The sequence below is a fragment of the Gossypium arboreum genome, chromosome 1 (assembly GCF_025698485.1).
Source record: "Gossypium arboreum isolate Shixiya-1 chromosome 1, ASM2569848v2, whole genome shotgun sequence".
In the NCBI taxonomy this organism is placed as follows: Eukaryota; Viridiplantae; Streptophyta; class Magnoliopsida; order Malvales; family Malvaceae; genus Gossypium; species Gossypium arboreum.
The window spans coordinates 76124348-76146079 of record NC_069070.1 but is presented as its reverse complement, the minus strand read 5'-3'; the positions used below and the strand labels follow the sequence as shown (position 1 = coordinate 76146079).

General features: G+C 36.6%; 1 protein-coding gene across 1 annotated transcript; it reads right to left on the bottom strand.

Annotated features, from left to right (window-relative positions):
- Nucleotides 1-12030: 12030 nt before the first annotated feature.
- On the bottom strand, nucleotides 12031-20694 carry LOC108483018 (protein ESSENTIAL FOR POTEXVIRUS ACCUMULATION 1-like). Its single transcript, XM_017786185.2, has 10 exons — nucleotides 20365-20694; nucleotides 19320-19405; nucleotides 18193-19110; nucleotides 17987-18107; nucleotides 17773-17898; nucleotides 16580-17326; nucleotides 14088-16398; nucleotides 13436-13626; nucleotides 13276-13335; nucleotides 12031-13006 (listed from the first exon to the last, which is right to left on the bottom strand). Exons 1-10 carry the CDS (start codon nucleotides 20432-20434, stop codon nucleotides 12618-12620), a joined length of 5019 nt encoding a protein of 1672 aa, XP_017641674.1. The 5' UTR covers nucleotides 20435-20694; the 3' UTR covers nucleotides 12031-12617.
- Between the last annotated feature and the right edge of the window lie 1038 nt (nucleotides 20695-21732).

The following is a 21732-nucleotide window of genomic DNA, read 5'->3' as shown; positions in this document are numbered from 1 at the left end:
ACACGAAAGTGCCCATGTTTAGTAGCAATATGGAATACTCAACCCCTGCACGACACTCCGTTAGTGGATGGGACATGCACCTCAGTTGGTCGATGTTTGGTGCTAGAAATACGTACTAGGGAATGACATCAACTTCTAGTGGTTGGCAATCCACATCTGATTAGAGACATTGTGAAAAGTCTATAAGGAGGGATGATGTACTCCACACGACGTCCACTGACGATGGGACTATAACACCTCATACCCATGTTCTAAGCCGGAACAAGGTACGGAATATTACAGATCACGAAAACATGAATTCACACATTTACTTGACCTTACATAATTAATTCTTCTAGCTTGAACAAAAATAGATAACATTAACAGATATACATAAATACAAGTAAACTATCAAATTTTGAAAAGTAATATTTTAAACCAAATTAATTATAACATATAACAAAATGATTCAGCCCTCTATACATGCCATAATTCCAAAATAGTGTTTACAAAGTACCAAAAAGTATTGATAGTGTGGATGGGTCTCCGACAATCTCCAAATCCCGAGCTGGCTTAGTAACTCTATAAGATAAGAAAAAGTAAAGAAGATAAGCATATAGCTTAGTAAGTAAGTACGGAATTGATATATACAATTTATCAAAGTAAAACAATCATACTAGTATATAATCACATATTCAGGACAGGCTTTTCTAGATTCTCGGATTTAAAAAAATCATATCTCGAGCTACAAGACTCGAAATTAAATTCCATAAATTTTTCCTGAAACTAGACTCATATGTATAATTACTAATTTTTTTCTAGAATTTTTGGTTGGGCTAATTAGTACAGTTTATTAGTTAAATTCTCCCCTATTACAGGGTATGACTACTCTGACCCCTATGTACTACGAACCAAATTTCTCCTTATACAGAATTCCAACGACCATTCCGTTTATTTCTATTAAAAATAGACTCAATAATGAATCCATGCATATAAATTATGACTCTTAATAATTTTTTTACAATTTATGGTAAATTTATAAAGTCAGAATAGGGGATCTCAAATTCATTCAAACCCTGTTTCACAAGAATTCAAATATCACATAATATAGAATTCTTTTGCTTCCCCTGCTTCTTTTACGTGAAAATAGACTCATTAAGATTTGTTTTCATATATCATTTGCATTTTTATTCAACTTCCACGATTTTTGGTAAATTTTTAAAATCATGTAACTGCTGCTGCCCAACACTGTTTTATTTCTAACATTCACTCTTGCATAATTCCACCTAGTCCTTTTTGTTATACTAGAATTCGCTCAATTATCGAGCACATAGCTCCTAACTTTTCATATATTACCACTTTATCGATTTTCCCCGTTGAACTCAACGGAAAAATAACAAATATACCATTGTTTACACATATTTCCCCCTTCCACACTTATAGCCGAAGCTATCTGATACGCATAGTAGCCTGCACTTAGTACTACACATGCGACCAACAATCTGGTACACGTAGTAGCCTGCACTTAGTACTACACACGTGACCTCACCATCTGATACACGTAGTAGCCTGCACTTAGTACTACACACGTGATCGAAGTCATTGAGTACGCATAGTAGCCTGCACTTAGTACTACACATGCGACTTAACAATATGGTACACGTAGTAGCCTGCACTTAGTACTACACGTCGTATTGTTCCTATTCCGAAGGTTCAACTAGGAAAATCTTTCCTTTTTCACTGTTACCACTTATTCACAATCTAATTAAATTTGCAAATTTCCATCATTTAATCGTTCTATGGACAGCCACCAATTCATATGATAACAGCATAAAATAACATAAAAAAAATCGATAAATTATTCATGTACGAACTTACCTCGGTGCAAACTTTAGAAATGTTATAATTTAGTCCGAAAGCTTTTCTTTTCCCCAATCACGATCGATTCCACGTCTTTCTTGATCTATAAAAACACATTTAGTTCATTTAACACTCATACTATTTATTTCAATCCAAAAATCACATTATGGAAAAATTACGTTTTTGCCCCCTAACTTTTACAAAATTACAATTTTGCCCCTAGTTTCGGGAATTTAATTTCAGCCCTTATTCTTATGTTTTATGACATGCTGATCATTTTTCCCTTCTATGACAGCATCAAATTCACACTCTAACATGCACTTATGACTATTAGGTATTTTTACCGATTAAGCCCTTTTACTCGTTTTCACTTAAAACCGAGTAGCACAAGTTATCTAACATAATTTAAAACCTCATATTCTAGCATAAAACACCAAAATACACAAATTTAACCTATGGGTATTTTTCCAAATATGAACCCTAGGTCGAATTATTGCTAACATAAGCTAAATCGAGCTACCGGATTCCAAAAACATAAAGAACATTAAAAACGGGGCTTGGAATCACTTACTATGGAGCTTGAAAGCTTGAAACAAACCCTAGCTATGGAGAACCCTTGAAATTTTGGCCTAATGAAGATGATGGACAAAAATTGGCTTTTAATTTTGTTTTAATTCATTTTAATAACTAAATGACCAAAATGCCCTTACTACTAAACTTTCCAAAATTCCATCCATGTCCAATTTTGTCCATAGACTTAGAAATTGGTCAAATTTCTATTTAAGACCTCCTCATTAATATTCCAAAGCAATTTCATACTAAAAACTTCTAGAATGCAAGTTTTGCAAATTATTCAATTTAGTCCCTAATCTCAACTTAAGCACTTTATGCATAGAATTTCATCACAAAATTTTCACACAATCATACAATCATATCATAAACCTCAAAATAATTATAAAATAATTATTTCTATCTCAGATTTGTGGTCACAAAACCACTATTCCAATTAGGCCCTAATTCGGGATATTACAGGGACCTTTTAACTTGCACATGATGATGGGTCAAATAATGAGTCCGACGCGAATCCACCTCGAGAGGCCAGCCCCTATGGTGCAGAAGTTGCATTATTTTCTAAACCAGAGCCTGTTCCAACCATACCTGAAGATGTTAAAGGGGGTTCAGATAATGAAGAAGAAGATCCACGATTCAGGGCGTACTCGTCTCCAGCCCACATGCATAATGTTAATCTATCTGAAGATGATCCATTGGAGTTTCCAGATCTACCACATAGAATTCGTGACCGTACAAGTTCCTCATTGGATTCAGGTGAATTAGAAGTTGGTAAGGAGTTTTCCAACAAAGATAGTTTTCTTGGTGCATTAAAACAACATAGCATCATGAACGGGGTTAACTACAACGTGGTTAAATCCAAATCCAATAAGTTTGAGGCCAAGTGTGCAGTGCAAGAATGTACATGTTCATGGAAAATCATGGTCTCGTTGAGGAAAAAAACAGGCTTATGGGTGATAAAAAAGTACAAAGGTCCACATACATGTGTCTTTAGATGCAGATCACTAACTGCTTAGATTTTTTAATGGTACTGTTATTACGTCTTCGTTGCATTTTTAACGTGCTTTCGCTGATGTGTATTTGGAAGATCATTCCAAGATGAATTCAGATATGTTAACTACCTTAATACTACCGACGGTGAAGGCCGATCCTAGAACTTCAGTGCCGGTCTTAATTGTCAATATTCATAGCCAGTTGAGGTACATACCCTCTTACCGTAAGGCTTGGATAGCTAAGCAGAAGGCGTTGGAAAAGATTCATAGTGGGTGGGACACTTTATATAATGAAGTGTGGCAGTGGTGTCAGGTGCTGGAGAGATATGTCCCAGGTTGTGTAACAGACCTTGAAACTGAACCTGCGTACTACAACGACCGATTGCTCCATGGATGCCAAGTATTTAAGCGTCTATTCTGGACCTTTAAGCAATGCCAAGACGCATTTTTATATTACAAGCCATTGGTACAAATTGACGGTACTTTTATGTACGGTAGATATACCTATCAGCTATTGCTAGCTGTGACACAGGATGCCAGTGGGAGAATCCTTCCACTTGCATTTGCAATAACAACGGGGGAGTCAGCTAATAATTGGGAGTTCTTTCTTTATAGGTTAAGGAGGCATGTCTGCCCCCAACCTAATATCTGCGTCATATTGGATCGAGGCACCGGAATACTAGCCGCAATTGAGCGACAGAGAAGCATATGGCATCGCACACACCATCGGTATTGCCTAAGGCACGTTGCGTCCAGCTACTACGGGCAATTTCAATTTATAAGTGAAAAACGACAAGTGACCAACATGGGTATTTAATATCTATTAATGTAATTTCGTTTGTAATATTGAATTTATTTTAAATGGAAAAGTGGTATGTAATTTTCGCTATCAACTTATATTAGCAGGGTATGAGATAAGTAAGGACTGTTTTCATGAGATGTTGTTAGTTTTGTATTCAGTTAACGAAGAAGGCGCAGACTACCTCTGTAACATACCTTTCGAACAGTGGACACAAGCATATGACGGCGGCCTACGATATGGTCATATGACCTCAAACCTGGCTGAATACATAAATTCTGTTCTAAGATGAACACGTCATTTGCCCAAAACATCGGTTGTTCGAGAGACATATTTTCGTTTAGCAAAACTATTTTCGAAGCGAGCAGCGAGTTATAAAGGCCAAATGCAATGAGGCCGTGTATGGTGCGCAAAGGTATTGCAAGAAATTAACAAGGCGAAGGCGCGGGCGAACACCATGCACACAGTCTGTCATAACCGAGACAACCTATGATTTCGTGTGACGGAGTTTGACAGACCGCACGAAGGTATTATTGGCGGGCAATATCGTGTACACTTGAGAAATAGGACTTGCGACTGTGGGAGGTTTGACGCACTTCATTATCCATGCGCTCATGTATTTGCAGCTTGTCAGAATCTCCGTCTAGATCCCATGAGCTACGTCGACGAAGTGTACAAACTAGAAACCATGTACAACGTGTGGAGACACGTATTCCCACCTGTCCCAGATGAACGTAACTAGCCGCATGTATCGCTTGCTCCGTTTAAGCTGCTACCGGATAGAGAATTGCATCGCAAACCAAAGGGTCGACCTTGCTCGACTAAAATACATACCAATATGGATATCCGAGAAACAACCAATAATCAGAAGTTGTGCGGATGGTGTAGGAACCCAGGCCATACAAGTAGATCATGTCCAAATCAAAATAGTTGATAGTTGTCGTAAAAAACTATTTTGTATTATTTATATTTTATTAAATGAAACTATGTTGTATTACAATTGTCTTATTCAAAAGAACTTTTATTTTTATTAAATGAAACAATATAAAAAAGTTTGTACAAATATATTAAAAAAATCAATATCCGTGGCGGTCGAAATAAGTGGCACATGGGGGTCGTCGACGAGTCCGTACTGGATTCCTCCTTCGATCAGGTTCCGGCGAGGGTTGTTGTAACACCCTTAACTGGTATCCAACATCGGAATAGGGTTTCAGAGCATTACCAAAATTTACAAATCATTTAACAAAAATTTCGCTTCACATAACATTCATACCTGTAATTAATCAAATTTAATCATAGTGTCCCTTATGTGAGCCATCGAGGCTCAAAAAAATATGTCGGGACTTAACCGAAAACTCAAAAAAAAATTTCGAAAATATTTAAAATTTTTCAACACTGCAGGGGTTACACGGTTGTGTGGCCAAGCCGTGTGGTTCAGACAATACTCATGAAGCTATATTCATCAATTTACAAGGTGAATAAATCCATAGCATCACTTATACATGTCATCTCTAGCTTAGTAAGATTTTAATTCATTTTAACTCTTCCTAGGTTCTTTATTTTCATATGTATCTCTTTACTTTCCACACTCATTCTTTATGTATAACACACCAGTCATAAGCATACTATACCATTATAACCACAAGCTAGTGTCTTTTCAATTAATCATATGATATGTCATTTCATAAGATATTGAGTAGCTTAAAACTTGCCACTCTCTCACGATCACAAGTATATTTTCATTTGAGCACTTGCCCTTTCAACACATCATATAAATAAACATATTACCATTTAACCAATAGCTTGGCACTTGTCTAAGCATCAACAGTAACACTTGTTAGCATACTTAAACATATTCATATAAATTCAACATAGATAAACTTATTTTCTCATCATATTACACTTGAGTTTATTGCTCATCTCAACATACATAATTTCCTTGTAGCAACATATCAAAGATAATCACATTTTTACATGTCATGATACCTATCATTCTTTTGCTGTTTCTTTATAAACATATATCATTCATTTCATTATATCAATATTTCACGCACTATCATTTCCATATATTTCAGGTATATACCTGTGATAATTCATTTCAAACTCATGTTATCTCATATCAGAACTTTACCCATTGAATCATTTAAATATCAATGGTACACTTATTTTAGATCAATATCAATAATAACCATAAGTCTTCCAATACTACTTTCATATGTCACTTACCAATCTTTGTCAAATTAGAGAACGTCTTGCGGATTTGAGTCCTCGTTTGCTCGATTACCACGATTCACAACTCAAGATGGAAACACCATACCTCGTTTCACATTCAAGATAGAAATACCATACCTACGTTTCACACTTTGCCATGGATCAACCATGGTCTTATCTGTCAGTTCATCATTGATCACTGAACACTTTGCTATGTTTGGCACACTATATCACTTTGCCATGATTGGCACACTTTATCACTTTGCCATAGTTCAACTATGGATTTGCACTCCCACACTTTTCACTTGTCACTGATCAGATAATTGTAGCTAAAGCTACCACTTATCACTTGTCACTTGTAGTCGGAGCTACCATTATTCACTGATCAGGTAGCTGGAGCTACCACTTTTCACTAATCAGGTAGCCGAAGCTACTACTTTTCACTGATCAGGTAGCCGAAGCTACTACTTTTCACATTGTACACACAAGGCATACATTTCCTTTTCAAGTGTACACACAAAGTGTACGTTTCCTTTTTAAGTTGTACACACACAGTGTACATTTTCTTTTCCAGTTGTATCTTTTAGGTACATGTATCCTTTTCAAGTGTCACCCTTTCAGGTGAAATACTTTTTGATAATGAGATCATAAGATTACTCCTTTCGGAATAACCTTTACTGCAACACATGCAAGACCTCATTTATAAGGGTAATCACCTGTCCAATCGGAATTCAATATTCGAACGGATTCTTGTACCATTTTTATCAATCACATATATCATATGTTAACATTTTCATACTACATATTCGTGTCATTTACATATCATAATTCTCACAATTCAATAATCAAATCAATATATTTTCATATTTAATTAAGTTATATGAGCTTACCTGGCTAAATTACAGAAATATCAAGATTCAGGGGCATTTTGGTAATTTTTCATTTTTCTGGATTTTTCACCCGATCTTGATCTAAATTAATAATTTCATTCAATTTATTAATTTAAACGCTAAAAAAATTCATTTTCTTCAATTTGGTCCTTTTTTGACATTTTTACAAAATTGCCCCTAAAGTTTTACTCTTATTTAATTTAGTCCATGAACCTAAAACATGCAAATTAGCCATTTTTAAAGTAAACCCATACTAACTGAATATTCATATATTTTCCTCTTCCTCCTCTCCATTCCACATCCTTAATTTATACATAATTCCACTATTTACTTATATGTTTACATCAAGCTGTCTACTTGAGTCATAGTCACTAAATTATTTATATCTTGAGCCACAGAACTCGAAATTAAGATCTGCTAATCTTTTCTAAATCTAGACTTACATATATTCTTACCATAAAATTTTTATAATTTTTGGTTTATCCAATAAGTACAGTTTATTCTTTAAATTCACCTCTGTTCTGCTATCTGACAGTTCTGACCCTTCTTCACTAAAAATTAATTATCTCCTCGTACAGGATTCGAATGATGTTCCCATTTGTTTATCTTGAAATTATACTCATTAATGATTTTAAACATATCAATTTAAGCCCCTAATTATTGTTTTCCAATTTTTTATGATTTTACAAAGTCAAAACAGAGGAACCCGAAATCAATCTGACCTTGTCTAACTAAATTTGTTATATCTCACAATTTACTATTTCATTTCTTACACCATTTCTTCTATGAAAAAATAGAATTAGTAAAATTTAATTTCATATTTTATTCAACTTCTAATTCAATTTCCACAATTTTTGGTGATTTTTTAAATTTAGACCATTGCTGCTGTCCAAAACTGTTTTAGTGCAAAATATTAATTACCATGTTTATAACACTCTTATTTTCTTTCTCTACACTATTTCTCATCACTTTCTCTTGTTTTCTCTTCACTAACATATCAAGAACATAAGACCATATGTAAGGAAACTCTACATTAACATCAATCCCATGCTTTTTCAATAATATCAAACTTAAAAATATATTGATATCATGATGTTCTTACCTTGTTCTAATCTTCATCTTCATTTTCTCTCTCCTCCAGCTTCTATTCTTTGAATCCAATTTGATATTCTAACTCCCCATAGTCTCCTTAACATTTTTCTCTCTTGGTAGCTATAGAAATTCTTTTTATTTCTAGGTGAAAATAGTAAATTTTTGGTGGAAGGACTAAATTGTAAAGAAAAGGAAACTTTCTTTCTTTTCTTCTCTTGTAACATTTGCATGCATGGAAAGATGATGAGAATTCTTCATCTTTCCTTCCTTATATACTAAATAAATAATAATAAAATAATAAATATTTCATTAAAATATTAATAAAATAATATTTATCTAATTAATTAATTTAAAATATCAACATAATCATTACATTCTAGAATTTTCTCTCTTACTAATTGACCATTTTGCCCTTCATGATATTTTAATTCCATCCTTGAGTCATCACTTAATTTGGTAAAATTGTCATTTAGTCCCTCATAATTTTTCACCTATTCAATTTGGTCCTAATATTCAATTTGCTCCTAATTCATTCATTTTCCTTAGTTTCTAGATCATTCCACCCTTAAAATATTTTCACTATTGGTCCTTAAACTTTTTCATATTTACACTTTAACCCCTCAAATTTTGAGTATTTACTCTTGTGCAACAAGACTTTTCTCATCTTTACAATTTAGTCCTTACTTGAATTAATATATCATAATATACTTCCCAAGGTTGACACAACTCAAAATTTTCCTTTTTGTCACTTTATTTTCTTATTTTACTATATCAAGGATAATATCTTACTGTAAAAATTTTCGGGTATTACAGTTGTGGTTCCTCCGGCAGGGGATCTAGTTGTGGGTGTTGGGAGGATGACCCACTTTGATAGAATAATGATTGCGGCGGTGTTTGCGTCACCCATGGCGGAGGTGTTTGGATCCCGTAAGGTGATGGAGATTGGTAGAAAGAAGAGCTCCCCGATGGTGCCTCTTGCGATCCCTCATGCGACAGTGGCCTATAGATCAGAGGTTGACTCGGAGTAATCAGGAACGAAGATGATCCAGGCCATGGATCCCAACCTGCTATAGGACCAGGAAAAGGAAACATATAAGGGCTAGGATATGCACCTGGCATAATCTGAAAAGGCTATGATGTGGGTGTCGTCCGCTAAACTGTTGGGCCTGATGATTGTGTAGGTGCTGTTGATGGGCCTACGTCATCGTCCCTTCTTCTTGGATTTAAAGGGCCCCGTCGTTCTCTTTAGGCACTAATTTGTCGTCGCCTCTCCTCTTCCGACAATAATATGGCTTGCCATGGATCCTAAACCATGGCATGTATTTCGCTACGCACGCTAACTCTAGAATGATGATCGGTTCTTGAGAAGGTATATAATCATACCGATTTTCTCACATTTCGATATAGTGTGATCAGGATCTAGGCCAATCCGTATACAGCTGTCGCAAATCGACTTTGTGCTCGTCATCAAACACTTCGGGTGCCACAGGAATCTGTTGTCGGAATCCAAATTGCCGCAATACTCTATCTGACTGGTGCATATCCACGGTAGCATAGTTCACCAATGGGACCTTCACATGCCAAATGTTTGGATTTTGAAAGAATTCATCCGGAATTACTGCCTGAATTGCCGGATCCTCGTATAGTGTCCATTGAAACTATATAAACATGATAAAAATATTACTTATATACATAATACATAATACTAAATACTGAAACGATTATTTTATTATGTATATATATTTTATTTAATACTTACTTACGCTTCCGATCGTTGGTCTAATAGAAGTCGTATATCTTGAGAGAGGTAGGTATTCGACATAACTCATGAATGGTTCCACCTAATTAAATAAATTTTAGCATAAAATTATATTCTAAATCTACATAATAATTGTAAAATCTAATATAAAACTTACCTCGTTATGAGTGAAAACGTATATGGGTGGTCGACTCGAGGACATAAAAATGGAAAGCGAAACCGTGCCCATGATTGCAGTAGTGATAGGCAACCTCCTATTTTGGCTTTGTTCGGTCGCGTCGCTCGCACATTTCCTTGTACAATGTTGCCAACACGCGGACCCCAACTCAATTCTTGGTGCTCTAAAATCTATGAGTTTCAAAGACCATCTCGATGTACGAGGTTTCTTGACAAGTCTGGCATCAAATAACCTCCAATCATCTCAAGAATATATGCCCGAGCATATCGTATTCTTTCGAGTTCAGTCGCATCATTATCCGGCTCTGGGAATGTGTCTCGTAACCATCCCATCTCGATCCGACCTCCGTTAATTTTATCCGGTATAGCACCCAAAACCTCGTAGCATATGGCTCCCCCAATAAGTAGATGATGCGGACCCGGTGACTGTGTACCCATCCACCGACAGTCCTAATTGCAAATGCACGTCTTCCAGAGTGATAGTACACTCTCCGCATGGAAGATGAAAAGTATGCATCTCAGGTCTCCACCTCTCTATCAATGCACTGATTAGTTTCGGGTCCAACTTGCACCATCGGCCTATTGTGGCCACGTGCCAAAACCTCGCTTCTCGCAAGTAATTCTCGATCAACGGCGATGGAGGACCAAACATATTACGGATGTAGCATTGCAACACCGATCTATAGACTATTATAAAAATTTATAAAACAAAAATTAATTAAAATTGCATAAATTAATTAATGCAAACATCATAAATGAAAAAAAAAATCAAGCAGTATTGAAATTGTAATTATAATTGCATAAATGAATAAAATATCGAATAGTATTGAAAATTTAAAATTATCACTTACCATTGTCATTTGATCAATGGAGATGTGCTTATTATCGAGACGGATTAATTCTCCGGCCATTGCTAACACGATCGGATTTTTCTAATTTAAAAAAATTAAATTCAAAAAAAATTTAAACAAAGAATTTTGATAGAATTTTGAGAAAATTTCAATGAAATTTGATAGATTTTTTAAGGGAATATTGAAAGAATGTTGAGAATTATGAGAGAATTGTGTAAAAAATAATTAAAGGGAAAGGAATTTTGAGAGAATTATAAAAATTTGAGAGATTTGTGTGAAAAATGATTTGAGGGGGTTTATAGGTTTTTTTTTTGGACCGTTGGAAGCCAACGGTCAAATTTTTGACCGTTACACGGGCAAAACGCTCCCCCAGTGGAGCGTTTTGCTGACACGTACTTCGAAATCGCGCTTACATGACGCGTTTTCGTGAGAATCTGCCTAATCAGGTAAATAACGCAAAAAATAGCCCATTTCCATAATTATATTATTTAAATGGCATATTTGAGTAAAATGTCCCATTAAATCAATTGATTCAAGAAATGATATGAGACTGATTAAACTTAGCAAAAAATCAGTTGAATCAAATGGTTGAACCAATTTTTTAATATATATTTTATAAATTATTTAATAATCAAATCGATAGTCTGAGTGATCTAACCATTGATTCAATTTTAAAAAATTTTAGTCTACAGTTTCTTTTATCTCCCAAATAGAATTAAAGAAATAGGAAAAAGAATATAATTTTTTGAATATTTTCTATAAATTTTCCATCTCAAATTTATAGTTGTTTTTTTTAATAAAAATATTAAAAATGAAATTTGAGAATAAAAGAAAGAAAATTTACATTGAATTTGACTTCTAATGGAAAGTGCCTATTAAAACCATTTCAAAAGAAAGAGTTAAACAAAACATCCTACTTTTTAACAAGGAACAAACTATACATTAACTCTTGACAAATTAACAAAATACAAATTCATATACCTTCTAAATAAAAGAAAACATATCAACTACCAAGTATTTTTGGAGGACTACACATTAACCCACCATGAACTAAAATGATCCCACCTACTCCTGTCAGACGCAAGTAGCTAAACGATTGGAGATGTAAAATGATGTTTGCTAATGTCACTCGGATGAGTCTGGCTCACACGGATCGCATAGAAAAACTGCTCACCGTAGTCGACCTTTTTTTGGAGATCAAAGTTGCTATTTTATAAATAAACCTCTTAACAAAAAATAGACGACTTTCACCGCAATTGACCTTACTCCAAAAACGCTTGAGCAGTTTCAATTCCTCCTGCTCTCTAACAAAGTTAACAAAGGAATAAATAAAACCCTAGCTGGCCAATTTACAAAAGAGTAAAACCCAAATGTATTTACAACTGACCCAACGTCTCAAAAATCCGTTATGATCTCTCAAAAATAAGTCCAGATTTCTCAATCTTCTACTGTCTGAATCTCACCCATCATAATCCGGTTGCTCACTACGTTGAATCCCAAAACAGCTGGACTAACTTTCTTCCCTTTCTTCCCTTTCTTCTTGCCTCCCCCCTTGGAGGAACCATCTAGGCCAACTCCAACTTCTGGGTCAAAATTAGCAACACTTGCATTGCTGGAGTTCACATATCCGCTGCCCAACTCTGTTAACTTTCTGTCATATCGACTTTGAAAAGCAATCTCAATCACATCAGCAGGTAGCAATTCCTTATAGTTGAGAAATTTCTCAATGAACTCGTGATTTGGATCAAATGATCCAAGGTTCTCTACCAGAAGCATTTCAGCCTCAGATCTAGATTGCTTCAAACAAAATTCCAAGACACTTGTATCTAGCAAAAGGATAAAAAAAGAAAAGACACAAGATTAAAATGCCAACATTCAATGAATATTCAACCCGCTTTGCATCTATCAAATACTACAGCTACAGCTTCAGAGAGTTGGGACAAGCAATAATTGACAGAATATCATCTAAGACTTGAAAAGAGGAGTTAAAATCAAAAAAATTTGTGATCTGTACTTTCCCGAAAGAAAAGAACATACAAACATCATCTCCACCTAAAATAGGATAATTTTGGAAGAACGGAGCAAAATACCATACCTTTTGTCCCAATAAGCCTAACACATTCACTCTCGCACCAATCTCTGAAATCCATGGCCTCTGCATGATAGTTAAACCTCATTATCTCTAATTTTTACGAGGCAGTCAAAAAAAAAAAAAACACATACAAAGACCAATTACTCATTCTAAAATGACTTACCAGAATGCTTTGTCAACATGTCACTTTTGCCTTTAAGGAATGACTGAGCAGAGGCAGGAGAGGATGACAAAGTGCGCTCAATAGCTCTGCCACTTGACTTTTGTCGACTTAATGCCCCACTTGCAGTTCCTTTAGCAGGAGTGCTTTTTGTTCCCCAGCCGCCCACATTTGCAAGAAGTGGGAAATCACCTCTGTTTACAACAAAATATAACTAACATTCACATACCCATATAGTGATTACAAATGAATCTCATTAAATATCAAGTCAGCAAGGATAAACTTTTCAAATGCTCTCAGCTCACATGGAGGTATAACTTAAATAGAATTTTAGATGGGATTGAAAATAGTAAAAAGCACTTCAAAAGTTAGGATAATTATTGTTAAATTTAAATCAAACTCTCATTTTAATTTTAACTAGAAGAAAATCACTCTCCAACCACATTACTTAGCTGCAACCAGGAAGCTTAAGTATGTTATCTTTGCAGGCTAGAGTGCAGCTAAAATAACCAAAGACCCACCATTTCCAATTCACCCTAGGAAGAAAATACTTCACAAGAGTAAAAGAAATAAGTGCATGACAGTGTGTATGAATTCTTTTATTATTAATTTTCTTCTTAAGAGCAGGCTGGGTGCATAGGGGAAGAAAACATACTGCTTCGTTTCTTGCTTTGTCTGATCAATTGGACCCCAGAATAGGTCATCATCTCCTTTATGTTTTGACTGTGTTGCATGAGAATTAATCTGGATCGGGGATGCAGTCTTTGATGGTGAAGATGCAGTGAAGGACCAAGATGAAACACCAGCAGGAGTTGAATGACTTGGTTGGGACTTATGAGGAGTTGGTATTGGATTTGTGGGCTGGACAGAGGAATTCCTCTTCTGCTCCTTTTGGATGTCCCGCAATGATGTGGGTTTAGGAAGTTTCTTAGAATCAGCAGACCAAGCTGGAGCAGGGGAAGGGTTTACTTCCTCCTCTTTCCAAGGTACAAAATCTCCCAAAGAAGGACCTGAGGGAATTGAAGGCAATAATTCCTTCTCCACCTGTGCTGGACGAGAACTTTTGACTTTCTCAATAGTACTTGCACTAACAAGAACCGCATCAGCAGTATTAGGAGGACCGGAAACTTTTGCTCCTGTACCCTTAGATTTGGCAGACTTTTTTCGACTCCTTTTAGTTTCTTTAGCCTCAATAAAATTGTCATTATCAGTGGGTTCGACATTTGTAGTGGTAACATGGGCAGAAGATGTAGAAATAGTGCCAGGAACATCTGCATCTCTTTCCCTAGATTTTGCTAAAACTTCTTCTGCCAACAGATCATGTAATGGACTATTTTTACTAGCTGAATTTAAAGAACTTTCAGGTTTCACAATAGCTGACTCAGAAATATCTGCATCTTTTTTACTTTCTCTAGAAACTTTGGGTTCTAAACTAGAGACAACCCCAGCCCATGGAGTTGACAAACTCAGAGAGTTGACAGAAGAAGTAAACTCTGATACTGCCACTTCAGTTTGAGCCTTCCTCTGTTCTTCTTGTTGAATTTCCAGTAATGACTTTGCCTTGAAACCAGGACCAGGTTTCCATGCACGTACTGCAGGCTGTACAGTTGGGTTCTGCAATGGAAAACTAGAAAGACTAGCCTCACCCTTGGTTTCTTTGGTTTCAACATCCAACACACCAATGTTAGCAGCTGAAAAGCTTTTAGCATAATAAGAATCCATGGGGGCATTTCTGGATTTGTTCTGTTCCGTCTTTCCTTGAGACATCCCATCAATGTTATGTCCAGCAGTATTAGAGTCACAAACAACTGGCTCTTCAGTTTCAGATGGTTTCAATTGCACCAAAGAGGAAGCCTTTGGAAGTCCCTTTGCAAGGTCAGAAGCTTGTGATTTACTAGATTTTTGCTTTCTAGACTTCTTTTCTGAAGCTTTTCTTACCTCATGAGCTTCAACATTCTTAGCTTCTCTCACCACAGAAGGCTGATCATTGCCTTTTTCTCTTCCAACTAGCAATTCATCAATAGAATCAGTAGATTGAACACCCTCGTTAATAGGTATATCAGTTTTAGAGGTTCTAGCAGTAGCAATTTCATGGTGCTCCAAGGTTCCACAGGTTGCATCATCCACAGTAGGTACAACTGGTGCAATTTCATCAATCTTCTGAGTATAATCCAATGGCTGCTCCATAGGAAGCGCATGACATTCAGAAGCGAGAGGGTCTTGCACGAGAGAAGCCCCCTGGGAGGATAAGTTCACTTCCAATGAGGGTGAGCTTTCAACAATTGTTGTCACTGGCAAAGGCCGTTGGATGCCATTAACCAGTTCCGGTGCATTAGTCCCCCAGCTCTTCTGACAATTGATACTACTGAGCATCTCATGTGGTAGAAGCACAGGCGGGGATCCAGAACTAACAGCATAACTGGAATCCCTGGAAACTTGTGGCGGTAGATTCATGAAGTTATGGGCATGTTCATCTTGGTTGCCTGAGATCTGCGAACCAATCTGAAGAACATTCTGTAATGATGGCTGAAGTCGAGAGGGGTCCATGGATGAATTGCCTGTTGGTATTGTAGTAGTCTGTAAGTGTACGTAAGAGGGTTCACCGAAATGCTGCTTTGATTGATGTTCTTGCAAAACCTGTGAAAGCAATTGTTGTTGTTGTAACAACTGTTGCTGTTCCTCCAGTTTCTGTTGCTGCTTAAGCAACATGATCTTTTCAAGCAGCAACATCTGTGGTGTTGGTACCGGTGTCTGGGGTTGCAGCTGCTGCATTAAATACTGCTGCTGCAACATGTTTAGCAGTTGGGAGTCCTGAGATAAAGTGGAGGGGATAAACTTTTCAGGTTTTAAAATACCAGATGACTTATCCATAGTTTGACCAAGCAAACTTGTCAAGGAAGGTGGAGTAGGTGCTTGCAGCCTCTGGGATCCAGTGCTTGAAAATTGTGGAACATATCCTTGCAGGCCTAAAAGCAAAACCATACAAGACATTAGGCAGGCTGTTAGAAAATACTAGAAGAAATATTGATTAAACTGTGGAGAGCCTTACGTATTAGAACCCTAGAAATATACCTTCAGAGCTCAGCAAACAAAAATTATATACTGTAAATAAATAAATAAACGTAAGTGTCTATGTAAAAACCCAACCTTGAGATGGATTGCTCATGCCACCAGACATGAGTGACTCCAAAAATCTGTTTTCAGCTTCTGTTGCTGGCCTTGGCTCATTTCTGATCATATTGATCTCACTTGCACCAGCATGAACTTTCCCAGGGCTACTGTAATTTGGTCTGCTTGACAAATCTGAGAGTTCACCCTGTTTTGGCACACCAAATCCAGGTGGCGGACGTGCTTTAGCTCGCAAGTGGGGCATTACATCACCAAGTAAGGAAAACGGTGACTCCTTGGGTGCACTAGCTAGCCGAACTTCCAAATTTATCCCAAAATACCCTGCCTCAAACCAGCTTATAATATCAATCCCTGAAAAAGGGCCTTGAATTTCACCTTGAGGATCTTTGTAGTGAAGGACAAGGTCCTCCGGAGCAGGCAGCTTCCTAGGTTCAGGTTCCCTAGCCAAAACTCCAGATGGCTGCCTCTTAAGTATAGGATCCTCACTAGATTGCCAATTTGCTTCAGCTCCAGCATAGGATGAATTCAACACATTGCTTTCTCGTTGGTTAATCATATCTTTCTGTGGTTGTGACCAGCTCATGTCAGGGGTCCTTGACCTGGCATCATTTGGAATCTCCTTCAAGTCATGGGAGACTGTAGGAGATCGTTCCCCAAATGAAGAGGTTCGCCACATGGTGCCAGGATTAACAGAGTTAGTCACTTGTATGCTTGATTCCCTACTTATAGGCAACTCTTCATCCCTTTTAAAAAGACCCTTATTGTCTGCAAGAATATAAATGAATAGAATATCAATTCTCATAGTCAATAAGTTGAGAAAGGAGAGTACTATGTCAAATATACCAAATACAATGTAGTGCATTGGATTTCAAACTACAGAAATGCTGAATTTTGGCTGAAAAAAATCGCAATCATGGAAACTAAACAACCAACCCATTCAACACAAAGATGTAATCCATAATGAGTAATTATCGCATTCCTCACATCAAAACTCAACTAGCCCCCAGACAAACTGATTAAAGTTCGCCACCTGGGTCCTCTTTTTAATTTCAACCCATGCAGTATTAATTCTTTAAAAGCAGCCATGAAACAATTTCCCATGTGGCTCAAAAGCTTCAATTGAGAATACATCTCACATCCAATTAAGTAATTGCAAGATGGTTGCTAGAGGTGTTACCAAATACATGCTTATAAGATTCATGTAATTATACCTTCAGATATGAATTTAGCATCTGGGTATCCCTTATGTTTTTCAAGCTGTGAATAACTGCTGTTTGGAATGTCAGAAGTTTCCTCTTTACAATCATCAACAGCAGGTGGTAAATCTTCTCTACTGCCTACATAAACATGTTCCAGAAGAAATTAGACACTAAAAATTTCAAAAATATACACATAGAGTAGATATATCTTGCACTTGTTGAATACCAATCTTATTCCTTCTTGAATGAGTAAACTCTGTAGAGTTCCGACTGGCAGACCCATCTTTTGGCATCTGAGGAGCACCACTACTAGTTATGTCCCCTTTGTCTATTCCCTTTAGAACAAGCTATCAAAGAAGCAATAAAATCAACCGAGGACTCCAAATCAATGTTTACCATCCTAATACGTGAAAAAATTTAAAAAAAAATTACCATTTCATCAGAACTGGGAGCACAAAGAGCTAGTGGTTCCAGTGATTCATTTTGTGTAAGTGAAGGAACTGATAGAAGCTCTTCTACGAGATTTTGGTAAATTCTCATGTCAGTCCTCATGTATAAGTCAAGTAATTTTTTCCTACTATACCGTAAAGGGGATGGCTCTCCATGGTCAATTTCACTCCTGTTAGATATGTTTCCCAGAGTTTGATGGTGAGAAGGTATACTGGCCCCTGTGTTCCCACCAGAACTTCCCCTTCCATGACCAGCAGAAAATGGTGAAGTGTGACTTTCTCCACGTCCTCTGCCATAGGAAAAGGTGGGAACCTGCTTGCTTGGAGTTAGTGCCTGGTGATGTGGAGGCTCTCCCCTTCCTCGACTTTGAGAAGAGGTGGATCTCCATGGGCGATAGTGATCCCCTTCCTTCACATCCTTCCCATGACTAGAAAGATGGGGCAACCCTTTGTCAAGAAGCATATCACCATCTCTTCCAGAGTCTACCCACTTATCTCGTGACCTTTCATTATTTTTATCATCAGGCCCCCAGCGTGAGTTCCACTTGCTCTCACGCTTTTGATCATAATTTGAGTCCCTGTTACCTGAATCAGTCCACCGCTCAGTGGGTGCACGGCGTGCTTCTCCAAATTGTCTTGAAGGCAAGTTATCTGCCCATCGATCCATCCTGCGGGTATCACTGAGCTCTTTATCTCCATCCCTCCAGTGATCTTTGCGCAGAGCTGAATGGCTATCTCGTTCTTCATCACGCCAGCGGTCTCGACGGCCAGTTTCCATATCAAGTAAGGATGGCCTAAAAACATCCTTTTTTGGGGTACCATGCATCCCCTCGCCATTTCCTGATGGCTTAATGACTTCAGAGCGACCTCCATGAGCAGGATATGGCACAGGATGATTTTCCTGCATCGGTGATTTAAAATCAAGGGGAAAAATATGAGACTGTAAGAATATTGAACAGAAGATTAACTAATTCTAGAGATGAGAACCATATGTCAATAAAATGATGTAGAAAGCACTCACACAACATAAAACCTGCCTATAAATGAAGAAGGACACCCTGATCCAGATAACAGAATTATATAGCTACCACAAAAACAATAATAACATACCATAGTTCCCATTGGCTTATTCTCCCCTGGCTTTGAAAGAAGCCATTGTGGTGAAAGCGGAATAGGATTGTCAGATCCTTGAACATCTACATAAAACAACAGCAGCATCAATTAGAAACATGGCAGATACTCAAAGCAAGTATTTAAAATCAAAATCCTTAGTCCCGTTCAAAGACAGAGCACAACAGGTACACTAGCAATGATCCAAGCCCATAATTTTTTCCAATAAGAACTCTCTGGTAAATGACCGAACTTGCCATGTGTGAAACTGCCACATTATTTATCATTGAATACGAAAAACAAAGCGTGAAACAATGACAAACAAATGCGTTAAGACTAGAAATACATAATTTACAAAGCCTCAATCAACTTTCAAATGCAGCATTTCAAAATATTGATAAACCAAAGGAATGACTCAATAAAATGTATTGATGAAAGCTAACAAGACAAAAACTGCACAATCAATTGTCAGTACAAAGCTAATGTGCCATTTATAAATGGAGTAAACAACCATACAAATTTTTTTATATAATCACATAAATCATAGCATTTGAATCAATGACTGCACGAAAATAAAAATGTGCTAGAAAATAAATTGAAGAAGTATGTCCAGTACTAGTTTTGAGTTGAATTAATCAGAAAAAATAATAAATAGAACAACTTCGGTACGTACGTCCTTATCAAATCGTACTTTTCAAATTGAAAAAATATAAAACAAAAGCGGTATGTCGGATACTAAAGCGCGCCCTGCTTAACCACAAAGAAAAGGCAACAGAGAGAAGAGAAGAAAAGAGAGATAGAGAACCTTCCATTTCCAGATGATAAAACAAAAACCCTAACTTCGAAGCAACAAACTAAAAAAATTTAACACACACACAGAGCAATCTCGTAAAACCACTGAATCTACAATAATGCGTTCAAATATCAGAAACAAATATGAGCAAAACAGGAAATGGAAAGAGGTACGGTTTTAGAGAAGAGGAATGCAAGAAGGTGTTAATCCCTAAATGGTGGTAGGGGAAAGGAAATCGGTGAGGTAAACTACCTTTGGAGATCGGATGGTGAGGGTTGACGGTGAGGTGGCGGCGGGAATCGGAAGCAGACGTATGAGCCATGGATGATCGGTGAAAGAGAGACGAAAACCAAAGGAAAACCCTTGCTGCTGTTTTTTTGTTTTTGGTTTAACCCTTTTCTTTTTGTGCTTTGGTTGCGCTAAGCGAGGTGAGAAAAAGGGTAATGTGAAGAGAGGGGAAATATAAGTTAGGTGAAAAAACCAAAATATAAGCAAAAGGTAGTAAAAAGAAAGAAAAATTATGGAGGGATAGGTTACGGCTTATGTTAGTAAGTAGAGAGTAATTTGCTGTCCGACTATAGTTACTGTTGGACGGATTCTTAAGATTATTATCCGGTTGGGTAATATCTACTTGCTTGGGCGAATCCGTGAAGAACACCGCTTCGTAACATGTCTTACGGTGACTTGCACGCGACGTTGTGATGAAAGCAGATATGAAGAAGTGTTTTGATTCGATGGGTGCGTATTACGCCACGACCGTGGAAATTAAGGTCGAGAAGTGGAACGACGTAAAGGGCTGTCGTTTCCAATGTTAAAACACGCAAGATGAGTGTGAGATATTTGAAAATAAGGAAAAAAACATTTGTTATGAAATAAATAACAAAGGGAAAATAAATATGACAACAAAAGAGAATTTATGAATTCTATTGATTAATAAAATATTTACGATACTTCTCTAAAGTTTATATTTATAGATATAAAAAATATAAATAAAATAAAATTCTATTTCTATTTACAACATTCTCTTTAAATGTTCATTAGTAGATAATATGTCTCGTTAAAACTTTCTTAATATAAAAAATCTATTTTATAGGAAAACTCATAAAAACAAACCCTTAATTAAAAGAAAAAGATTACAACGCATATTTACTCCTTATCATGACAACATCACACAATACCTCATATTCTACATATCCAATCTTAAATACTAGTTTTTCAAATTATCACATTAACAGATTTGCTAAATATTTATATCATCATTCTTTTAGAAGTCACGAGTGAGGAAAAAAATTGAGAAAATATATTTTGATCTCTTCACGAGTTCCAACAATAATCATAACAAATTTTGATCATGATCATTCTAAAAATACAAATGTGTATTTTAGATCATTTTATAATCTTCCTTCAACTATTATTCATTAAACCAAACTTGCCTTATATGTCTAGATCATTTCAATTAATATAAATATTATAGAGTTATCCATGGATCGAGCCAGGCTAGGTCGAGTTCGAGCCTAGCTAAGTAAAAATTTTAGGCTTGATTTCTAGGCTCTGGCCCGACCCAAAAAATGGATCTGAAATTTTCCCCAAGCCAGCCTGGAGAAAAATGTTAAAACCCGA

Excerpts from the sequence above, each read along its gene's own strand:
- LOC108483018 (XM_017786185.2), bottom strand. The coding sequence starts at position 20,434 with ATGGCTCATACGTCTGCTTCCGATTCCCGCCGCCACCTCACCGTCAAC. Across the intron at positions 18,108-18,192 it reads CTCCCAGTTCTGATGAAATG|CTTGTTCTAAAGGGAATAGA; the intron begins GTAATTTTTTTT and ends CTTCTTTGATAG. Across the intron at positions 13,627-14,087 it reads ACAAAGCAAGAAACGAAGCA|AGGTGATTTCCCACTTCTTG; the intron begins GTATGTTTTCTT and ends TGTTGTAAACAG.